This window comes from Pseudorasbora parva, chromosome 12 (assembly GCF_024679245.1).
Source record: "Pseudorasbora parva isolate DD20220531a chromosome 12, ASM2467924v1, whole genome shotgun sequence".
Classification (NCBI taxonomy): Eukaryota; Metazoa; Chordata; class Actinopteri; order Cypriniformes; family Gobionidae; genus Pseudorasbora; species Pseudorasbora parva.
Genome location: NC_090183.1, coordinates 9,501,729 through 9,513,391, shown reverse-complemented (window position 1 = coordinate 9,513,391; position 11,663 = coordinate 9,501,729). Strand labels below are relative to the sequence as shown.

The 11,663-nt window shown below is 38.1% G+C and overlaps 1 protein-coding gene across 1 annotated transcript; it reads left to right on the top strand.

The window, feature by feature from the left end:
- The first annotated feature begins 5,638 nt into the window (after positions 1 to 5,638).
- LOC137093934 (claudin-10-like) lies at positions 5,639 to 11,620 on the top strand. The gene is made up of 5 exons (XM_067458991.1): positions 5,639 to 5,909; positions 6,986 to 7,147; positions 7,228 to 7,309; positions 11,139 to 11,246; positions 11,346 to 11,620. Exons 1-5 carry the CDS (start codon positions 5,678 to 5,680, stop codon positions 11,560 to 11,562), a joined length of 801 nt encoding a protein of 266 aa, XP_067315092.1. The 5' UTR covers positions 5,639 to 5,677; the 3' UTR covers positions 11,563 to 11,620.
- Positions 11,621 to 11,663: the final 43 nt, after the last annotated feature.

The following is an 11,663-nucleotide window of genomic DNA, read 5'->3' as shown; positions in this document are numbered from 1 at the left end:
GGAACACATTCAAATGATTCATTCAGTCAGCACAAGAGGTCTGTAAATACATAGCTGACTCACATATATTCCTCAACAATTTTCAGCCACTCTGACTCCTCACTCTTGGTTGGTTCCTAAAAGAGCCAGGGATACCGGGGGAGTTCTCTGGGTTTGGGCCAAAATACCAAACTCGGTGCCATCTCATCTGACAGCACACCAAATACGCATACTTTTTTACTATATCTGATTATTTTATATTCAGTATGAACTTGTGGGGGAAACTTCTAACCAGTTAAAACATGTTTCCACAACCTGGTTCCCTTAGAAGGAGAAGGAGATTCTGCATCTTGGTGTAGATGCTAAGGGGAACGGCATCAGCGTGAATGGTGTCAAGCCGATATTAATTAGCAAACGGCACTCTGTGACATCTCACATGGTCTGTGTGTATAAAAAAGTGCCTAAATTACATACCATCATTTAATTTGTCTGAAGGTGACACACATGTCTCCTACCTTTTAAAGTGGAACTTCAATGCTACTTCTTGGTATTGATGCTGTGGGGAACCAATACCAACCGAGCCATGTTGAAGGAATGCCTGCCTCACTGAGCTGTCAATATGCACAAGCAGAGTAGGTACACTGTAAAACATTATTTAAAAAATAAGTTACCTGGTTGCCTTAAAATTTTGAGTTCATTGAAACAAAAAAATGAGTTACTACAAAAAATATTTTTGAGAATCAACAACCTTTATTCAAATATTATTAACAGATTTTGTAAGCATATTGGGTAATTGTGTGTGTTTTATTTGAGATGACGCAGTAAACCATGCCAAATGGTGCTATTTTCATGATTTATCACATTGTTTATGTGGTTCATATACAATAATATTGTGAGTTTCTATTTATTAAACCAATTTCCTTCATTGTATGAACTCAAATTTTCAACAAACTCAAAATTTTAAGGCAACCAGGCTACTTACTGTTTTAGTTAAACCAACATTTTTTTTACAGTGTATAGCACTAAATGGCCTAGTCATCCTGTGCGACTTAAGCCCTGTTCACACAGGATTAGTATTATCTGAGGACTGCTGGTGATTTGTAATAATTGCAGAGAATGTCTGTGATCTTAATCCCATGCGAATTGGCTATGTATGTCATTTGTAAAGTAAAAATTCCCCCGCAAATGACCTACCATATTTTGCCGAACACCGTGGTCCTGTGATAATAGTAGTCCCGTGCGAATCAACAACTCTCTGATTTGGCCAGGATTAGGCGAATCGTATATAATTTTTGCAAAGTTTTTGTTTCCTGTGTGCATTTCTATTTTATCTTTCACGAAGAATGGAGGCTGCATTCATAATGCGCACCGTTATGAATTCCAGTGCAGCCGCACGGATTATACATTCACTAGAATGAGTACCAATTTGGGAGCAAATTACTTGAATTGTGTGTTTAATATTAAAATCAATACTATTCTTAATGAAAAACAACAACAGAACAGCAATGACAACCTCGCTTAAATGGGCACTTTTACATTTAGCTTTGAAACCGAATCTTCCGCTGTATATCGTCAGCTTCTCACTCGCGATAAATGAAATCTGACTCCTGCCGCTGGTCTGAGCTCAGTTCAGTTTTTAATTGTAGTGTCTGTTCTCTTACGGGAAACGGGAAAAAAATACTATAAAACAATCAAAAAATATCGATACATATGACTGTTTATGATTTCATACAGCTATTTAATTAAAAAAAGTCTTTACATCATATCCAGGAGATAAGTCAGTAAATTTGAGTAAAATCACAGTATCTTTGCTTATCCCATGCGAAAATGCCACGCAAAATTCAGATGTCGGGGAGTCATTTCTAAATAAAAGAGGTCCCTATAATACTAATCCTGTGTGAATAGGGCTTTAGTTGCACCATTCCCTAAAGCCAGAGTGCACAAATACTAGGGCACAACTCTGTGGGACAGGCCTCAGCCTAGAGCCCAAAGCAGAGGGAGCAGCCTTTTAGGGAATAGTCTACCAAAGGGCCTTTCAGGTCCTGAAAACCTATTCAGTTCTATCGGACTGAAATACTGAGAAAGGCCTCTGACGAGGAGTGAAACGCTACTTGATTTTCTAGGATGCAGTCCATCTCTACTCTGTAATCACCCATCCCAGGGGGAGCACACATCCCTACTCAATTATGATTGGGGAGAGGGGCAAAGAAGAGAATGGGATGGATGCATATGCAACCTTAATTCTCCTTTACCAAGCTCATAATGGAGGAAAGGCACTTTCAAGACCTGCTATAGGTAGCGAATTTAAATACCACACAATAGTAGGCGAGGCACAGAAAGCAAGCCATCCTAAGGGGAGTGCATATCCCTACTTGCCAACGCAAACATTGTTGGGGAGGGAGGCAAATGAAATGGAAAGATGCTTGCAGACTGCCTGACATAATTAAATTTACCCTGCCTTAACCCCAGGAGCTCTTGACTTGAAGGGACCGTTTAGCCCTACTTAAAGGTGCACTATGTAGTATTTTTGCAGTAAAATATCCAAAAACCACTAGGCCAGTGTTATATATTTTGTTCAGTTTGTTCTTACAATATCCCAAATGTTTCCATCTATTTGTAAATTGTGAGAAAATTGCTATTTTAACCAAGGAGCCGGGACGTCTGAGGGAGTTGCCTGTCAATTGCGTCATATCTGCGTTACCCTCAGTTTCCAGGTTAATTTGGCAGAAACGCTTTACTCTTACTGCAGTTTGCAAAAAGTGTCACAGCAGCCTGACATCGTAACATCATTTTAAATGCACTTAAATGTATCTAATATGATAAACAGAGCTGCGTTACCTCATACTCATGACCGGGAAAGCGGAAATGGCGCCTGCGACTGTGTCCCGTCATAATAAATGTCCCGCTGCTCGCAAGCCGTGTTTTGCGCTTCAATCGCTCCAGCGGCCTTGCTCAGCTCAACACTCGTCCTGCTCTGCTTCATACTACAGTAACGTTAATAAGCGTATCCATCAACATGATTTCTGCCATGAGTCCTATCCCGATTATTTTCCAGCGGCTTTGATGTGCTGACCACATTTCCCAAGATTTCCCAAGATTTCTCAAACTTGCCGTCATTAAATTACACCTTTGTTTTGAATAGACCTCTAGCGGACGGAAAAGTTACATAGTGCAGCTTTAAAAACTACAATTAAAGGGTTACTTTAGCGATTAGCATATGGCTTTGTATCAGTAGAAACCCTGGAGTATATTCGAATGATTGTGCTCCCCCCCCCTCATATCCCCCTGAGACAAGAGATTTATGCATTTTATTTCTGGAAAAATTCCTCCCATGACGCAAATATCGTCAATATGCGCCATCGGAGGAATTATTGGCCAGAGGCTAAAGACTACAGCCAGCAGAGGGAGCCATTTCCACATGTTTTCAACTCGCGCATGGGGGATGGAGATCACACTCACAGCACAGCTCAGCCAAAGGGTACACATCTGATAATGTAGGGACAGTATAACATGGTCCCTTAAATTCTATCAGCCTGTCCAACCTCGTAACAACCTCTCAGATATTATGCTGAAGGGGACTGATGTGAAATGGTAATTATTACAACAATGCACAACACAACACAACAACACAACACATTATTTTAATACAGACTGGTACCCTCAGATATACTGGACAAACATTCTTTAATCATAGTCTAGAGGTTCAACCACAGATGCCTCTCCATAACTACCATAGCCGCCATCGAACGAACGATATCTGCGGCCGTCTGTTTGGTACCATGGAGAGCCAATCCCTGGCCCTGATCCAAATCTCTCAGCAGATCAGCTTGACCACTGCCGCTTACGCCTTGCCAATCATCCATGAGGTGGTCTGCAACGCCTTAAATGGCAAGACCAGATACTTCAAAGAAAAAGATAGCTAGCATCTCTTCTGCAGGGGGCATCTTCATTCTTGCCTGCATAAGCCCTCCACATTGAGATGATTCCAATGTGCGAATAAAAAAATGTGAGCTATATGGCTTCTTCCAGGATCTCTCCACCTCAGTGTGAAGATCCGGAAGAAACAGAAAACTCATGGTAGAAGGACGATCAGAAAACGCTTATTGAGCCCCTTTCTCAAATTCCTCCGCTGGCCTCAGCAGCCACTGGACCTGACCTGACCTGACCTCTCATCACTCGAAAGGAGAGCCAACCCAGCAAGAAGTTTTGCGTAGCATCCCATAGTTCCACTTTAAAAGGGAACCGCCATGTTCAAACGTAGTTATCTAGATAATGTTTCCTTTATTAGCTCATAACAAGTGCACCCCTATGAACACAATGGGAATACAAATCTCAAAGAATTCTCCATATTATGGATTTAAATGCATGCATGTTTGTAACATTAACTAAAAATTGTTCAATTACATACTGCCTGAAATCTTTTTGTGCAAAAATGAAAAAATGCAAACAAGTATTTATTGGTGGTTCATTATTTCATTTATAGAAAGCATATTACCCATGAATTAAAATGAAATGTGAAATGTGGAAAAAGAGTTAGTGCTTTGTTAAAACTATTTTTCTTCACTACTTCATGTTGTTTCATGGAACTGATGTAAAAAAACAATGCAAGAAGACAATAAAAGATATCATTTTTTTAAAAATCAAAACACGTTTTTTTATTATCTATTTCTCCTCTTCTCCAGTGGAATGCAATGTGAGATCTATGAGTCATTATTAAAAAATACAACTATTAAAAACATTTTTGTAAGTGTAAATAGAGCTGAAATAAAATATAAATATTAGAGGATTTAAATAACTGAAAATTAGCAACATTGCTTAGGCAACAAATTAAAACAATTTACACTGAAGCAGTAAGATTACTAACCGGAAATAAACTACAACTGTTCTTAAAATGAAAAATATTAATACAATATAATAGTTTCACTATCACTTGCTTTGTTTCGATATTGAGTATTTCTGACACTGCTGAATGTTATTTAGACATAAACACAACAGTATCACTTTCACTGTACGTGCAGCTTCACACCAGTCATAACGTATAACTTACACCTTACTGTATATGTTATATGAGATACATATCTGATTATATAAGGTACACATGTATCTGATTTAAGAACACATGATATTATATTGAATACCTGGCCGATGTCCTTTCAATACAACACACAGGTCCTGCACTAGTATCCTGTTTTTACTGTGGACATGAAGGAAACTTTCATTCTTTTACATTTATAAACTATCAGACTTCAGATTTCTGTCTGGAAAGACGATATAACAGATGAAAACTTCCCATCTTTTCCACACATCGTCTCATTTTAATCCATCATTTACTAAATGCCCTTTTGGCTGGTTCCTTTATAACAAATGATGTCCTGGGAAAGGAGGACAAGTAATGTCCTTTCACGGGCTTGTGACCCTGGTTGTCAGATTCAGAGATTTGACAGAGCTCATGGAATGAGAAATTGCTTATGAGGTAAAACCATGTAGTTTTACCAGTTTTAAGCTGTAATATGGCACAAAAAAGCCTTGTGGAGTCACTGGGTTCAGATACAAAGACGGGAGGAAACAGTCCTTGAAGGACACCACCATGTAATTTTATTCCATGTTGACTTAAAACTTCTCAGCAGTTCAGGAACTCTCTTTCCATCGATCTTTTAACTTTTCTTTCATTCATCCGTCATATGAAGCCGCTGACAGCATGAGGCAGCGAACAGTGGTGATGCATGTGGAGATTGGCTGTTTTTTGTCCTGTTTATGCGGCTGGATGTTGATCTGTTCCACTCTGGCCACTGAGTACTGGGTCTTCTCGGAGGTCAGCTCCGTGGTTCTGACCACCGGTAACTACTACTCCAACCTCTGGATGGACTGTGTCTCAGACACCACAGGAGTATCTGACTGTAAATACTACCCCTCTATGATGGACCTGCCAGGTGAGGAATCACTGCTAACACTTTACAATAAGGATGCCTCAACTATATATATATTTTACAGTGTTTAATAACCTTTGTTAATGGTGCTTAATAAAAATGTTCATGTTAGTTCACATTGCATTAACTAATGTTAACAAATACAACTTTTGATCTTAAAAAAGTATTAGTAAATGTTAAGATTATTGTTAGTTAATGTTAACTAATGAAACCTTATTGTAATGTTAAAGAACCACTCTTCAAACTGTGGCATCATCTGGTGGTAATTATATATATATATACAGTTTTTGACCTGTAACATTTACAATGTTTTTAGAAGAAGTCTCTTATGCTCACCAAGGCTGCATACAAAAAAACACAAAACTGTAATATTGTGATTATATAACTGTTTTCTATTTGAATATATTTTAAAATGTAATTTATTTTGGTGATGCAAAAATGAATTTTCATCATCATTACTCCAGTCTTTATGGTCACATGATCCTTCAAAAATCATTCTGAATATTCAGAAATCATCCATATGCTTATTTGCTGTTCAATTATGTTTATAATTATTATCAATGTTGAAAACGGGTGTGTAAAGCATTTTAGGATTCTTTGATGAATAGAAAGTTCAAAAGAACAGAATTTCTGAAATAGAAAGCTTTTGCAACATTGTATACCATACCGTTTTCAGTCAGAGACGTTTATTATTATTTATTTTTATTCAGCAAGGATGCGTTAAATTGATCAAAATTGACAGTAAAGACGTTTATAATGCTACAAAAGATTCCATTTAAAATACATTTTCTTTTTGAACTTTCTATTCATCAAATAATCCTGAAAAAAAAAATGTTTCTTGAGAAGCAAACCAGCATATTCGAATGATTTCTGAAAGATCATGGGACATTGAAGACTGAAGAAATGATGCTGGAAGATATCAAATTCGAAATGTAATTATATTTCATGATTTTACTGTATTTTTGATCAAGTAAATGCAGCCTTGGTGATGTATATAATATTATGACGTTTCTCAATTAAGAGGAGAGGCTGTTCATGTGTTTGGTGAAATTAATAGCATGTCTTTGTGTGGTTGTTAGTTTTCCTCCATGTGTGCAGGGCTCTGGCTGTGGTCTCTGTGATCTTTGGTTTCTGGGGGGCTGTGCTTGCCCTCATTGGGATGAAATGTACCAAAATCGGAGGCTCTGAGCTCGCCAACGCCAGAGTTACATTCGCAGCGGCATTGACATACATGGCATCTGGTATGAACATTCCTTCATAATCGTTTCTACATAAACCACATTGATTCATGAACTGATGTATTAGTGTGTCTGTTTTGCAGGGTTCTGTGGTATGATAGTCTACTCCTGGTGGGGAGATAAAGTGCGTTCGGATTTTGTGGATCCATATTATTTAGAAATAAAGTACGTAATTATAGCATTTGTGTTGGTCATACTGTTTGTATAACTTTGAAAGTGTTTAGTATTTTTTTTAGAAGATATTTTAGTGATTGATGTAAATTAACACTTAGCACAAAATAAATGTATCTCCCATCCAAAAATATGATGGATAGATAGAAAGAAAAAAGACATTTTTTTATCACAATCACCAGATTACAGTACGCCACTCCTCAACCCAACGAACACTGATTAAACTTGTGAAAACAAGCTCATAGACACTGACATAAGAGTATACACACTTATCCAACAAAACCCGATGAAGTGCCTGTTAGCCATCAGTCGGTGCAGTGTAAGATTCTAAGAGAGTAATTTAACTTTAAAGACCCAAAAAGAACCAAAATATTGCAGACAGAACACAAAATCTCGCCGTTTACATGACACCACTTTCAATTAAAAACGGAAAGCCTCTTATGCGTTCATTTACACAACAATGGTATTTTGGGGGCCTGCAAACTCACATTTTTGAAAACAGGTTTTAAAGTGCAAGTTTTTTAAAACTGTGGGGCCATATTTACTAAACAGAAAGAACAGATAAAGATAACTTTTTACTTCTATAGGCACTTCACACTGCACTGCCAGACGTCACCCAACGCAGACAATCACCAGATTACAGTACGCCACTCCTCAGACAATTCACTCCGTCACAGTTGTCATGAAGAGCAAAATTAGCCATATAGACCAAAACCACGATTTTTACCAGGCAGTAAACATGTTTTTTTTTGTTCTGCTGTAACGTTGGGCATCTTAACATGGGGCTCAATGAGATTCTGTTCCCTTCTGGAGCCGTCTCTAGTGGCCAGTCGATGAATTGTAATTTAAATCACCTCCGTATTGGCTTCAACAGAAACTGAGGGAGGTTCCCGCTTGATACAGACACAGCCAGATTATTTCCATAGTGACCCATGCAATCTTTTTAAGATGTGCTTTTTTAGGCGGTAAATAATGGCACAAACACCAATAAATTGACTAACGCAATCCTTAGTAAACCACCTCGCGTGATTCATTTAAATACTCTTCTCCCATAAATTTTGCGTTTGAAAGGGAAACTCCTACAAATGCATATGCAATAAGAATATGATATATATATATATACACACATTTTTACATTTTGTGACAGAAAAACAGAATTAACATTTTGCAGATTTATTAAAAGAGAAAAACTAAAATATCTCATGGTCCTAAGTATTCAGACCCTTTGCTCAGTATTTAGAAGCACCCTTTTGATCTAATACAGCCATGATAAGTCTTTTTGGGAAAGATGCAACAAGTTTTTCACACCTGGATTTGGGGATCCTCTGCCATTCCTCTTTGCAGATCCTCTCCAGTTCTGTCAGGTTGGATGGTAAACGTTGTTGGACAGCCATCTTCAGCTCTCTCCAGAGATGCTCAATTGGGGTTGAGTCAGGGCTCTGGGTCAGGGTCATGGAGTTGTTGTGAAGCCACTCCTTCGTTATTTTAGCTGTGCTTAGGGTCATTGTCTTGTTGGAAGGTGAACCTTCGGCCCAGTCTGAGGTTTTGAGGTTGCCTAGAAACATTAAAAAAAAAATGCAGCACACTGCTCTTTTCTGAATGAAAAAACGCAAACCAAAAAAGACAGTGCACTGCGCCTCGCGCTTTCGAACCTGAAAAACGCGTTCTGTGTGATCGGGGCCTTGGACAGGTGATATTTTTCTCCACACATTCCACTTAGAATTTAGGCCAAAAAGTTCTATCTTGGTCTCATCAGACCAGAGAATCTTATTTCTCACCATCTTGGAGTCCTTCAGGTTTTTTTTATAGCAAAATTTCATGTGCCTTGCACTGAGGAGAGGCTGCGTTGGGCCTCTCTGCAATAAAGCCGTGACTAGTGAAAGGCTGCAGAGATGGTTAACTTTCTACAACATTCTCCCATCTCCCAACTGCATCTCTGGAGCTCAGCCACAGTGATCTTTGGGTTCTTCTTTACCTCTCACCAAGGCTCTTCTCCCTCAATAGCTCAGTTTGGCCAGACGGCCAGCTCTAGGAAGGGTTCTTCTATTTAAGGTTCTATTTAAGAATTGTGGAGGCCACTGTGCTCTTAGGAACCTTAAGTTCAGCAGAAATGTTTTTGTAACCTTTGACAAATCTGTGCCTTGCCATCTGTGCCTTCTCTGAGCTCCTCAGGCAGTTCCTTTGACCTCATGATTCTCATTGGCTGTCACATGCACTGTGAGCTGTAAGGTCTTCTATAGACAGGTGTGCGGCTTTCCTAATCAAGTCCAATCAGTATAATCAAACACAGCTGGACTCAGGTGAAGGTTTAGAACCATCTCAAGGATGATCAGAAGAAATGGACAGCACCTGAGTTAAATATATGAGTGTCACAGCAAAGGGTCTGAATACTTAGGACCATGTAATATTTCAGGTTTTCTTTTTTTAATAAATCTGCAAAAATGTCAACAATTATGTGTTTTTTTTGTCAATATGGGGTGCTGCGTGTACATTACTGGGAATTTTTTTTTACTTAAAATGATTTTAGCAAATGTAGAAAAATATAAGAGTGAAAAATGTAAGGGGGTCTGAATACTTTCTGTACCCGCTGTATATATATATATATATATATATATATATATATATATATATATATATAGTTTTTTAACGCCAAAAGAGGGTTTACACTGACGCAAACTGTTAGTAAATCTGGCCCTAAACCGTTATCATCTCTGTGTAAACTACAAAAAAAATCATCATTACAAGTGGTTATAAGAAATACACAAATCAACACAAATTTTGTCATCATGAAAAGTTAAAGGTTCCTTACAACAGACTTAAGGATGATACATGTTTTTGACACCTTTGTGTTTTCTCAAAGGAAGTTAAAAAAAAACTTATATGAGGAGAGAATATTCTAAAATTGGGATTACAGCAAATGTTTCTGACCTTGTGAAGATAAAATTTACCCAGAAAATAAAATAATAATACAGTATTATCAAGATTAACATCCTTAGAATGAAAATCAGACAGAAAATTATAAATTATGTCATTTATGATTTCTATAGTCTATAGATTAATCTTGAGTGCGCACGTGCATAGTCTTTCTACAAAGTGACCTAGCCAATCACATGTCTGGCAGCATAATACAGCGTTAATAGTCGTTTTTGCAGATCCGTGTGAACGGGGATCGTTGTGATAACGTTGTCATCTGTACAAAAAAAAAATTGCTGTTTTTATCACCCTCAGTTTACACAATACCGGTTTCAGCAAAAAAAGGTTTAAGCTTTTTATGCATTTTGGCCGTCTATTTACACAACATGGCATATTGAGGGACTACAAACTCAAACTTTTGAAAACGGGTTTGACTATAACCGACTATAAAACTATACCGTTATCATTTTCATGTAACCTACAAAAACGCAAATTTGTGAAAACGCTGACGTCATGCACATGCATATTACTTGTTCGGCCTATAGACGGGTAGTGATTCTTTACAAAGTGATATCGCCATCTACTGGCCTGGCAGCATAATACAGTGTTTTAGACAATTTTTCGCAGATCAGTCTGAATGGGAATGGCCTGTTTTTAATGCCCTGTTGTTGTGTAAACACCCTTAATTGCAAAATAGATTGCTGTTGAGTGACAGCCAGTGATAGACTTATGTTCAATGAAATAGAAACGTAATTCGACATTAATTCCATTTCATAATGCATTTCATTAAAATGACTTAAATTACATTTCTTTATCAATTGATTCTCATCTGTTTGACTGATTAAAAAATGAAATGTTAAAAATGAAATCGGTATGAAATGGTACTTTAACATAAGCAACTTTTTCTCAGGTTTGAGCTCGGTGCCGCTCTCTTCATCGGTTGGGGAGGTTCGTGTCTGGTTATATGTGGAAGTGCAGTCCTGTGCTATTTCTCTGGGAAAGAATCGTTCCCTAAAAGGTCTGGCCCGTGACACAGTAAACATCTACAGTATTCGGATACAATCAACAAAGCGCAACAAATTTGTGGTTTAACTGGTATCTTTTTTCTTCCACTCAGGTTCAATAAACAGCCCCGAAGACCCCCATCCTACATGACGGCACGTACCAGACGGACGTACATGCTGCCGGGCTCGTCCAGACCGACAACGGTCTTCATCTCTCCTTCACACCAATCATACAGTGAGAGCAGAGGAAGGAGAGAGAGCAGAACACAAGAAAAGCAGTTCTCAAGAACTGTCAGACTCATGAGACCCCCTTTAGACTCAATTGTGTAGCCCAATGTTTAAAGAAATAATCTAGAAACATTTTCAATGTTTGCCGAAACTTTTCCAATAAGAGAGCTTCACAGAGAATATAACCGGGGTGCAAAGCAAAG

Excerpts from the sequence above, each read along its gene's own strand:
- LOC137093934 (XM_067458991.1), top strand. The coding sequence starts at position 5,678 with ATGAGGCAGCGAACAGTGGTGATGCATGTGGAGATTGGCTGTTTTTTG. Across the intron at positions 7,148-7,227 it reads ATTGACATACATGGCATCTG|GGTTCTGTGGTATGATAGTC; the intron begins GTATGAACATTC and ends TCTGTTTTGCAG. Across the intron at positions 7,310-11,138 it reads CCATATTATTTAGAAATAAA|GTTTGAGCTCGGTGCCGCTC; the intron begins GTACGTAATTAT and ends ACTTTTTCTCAG.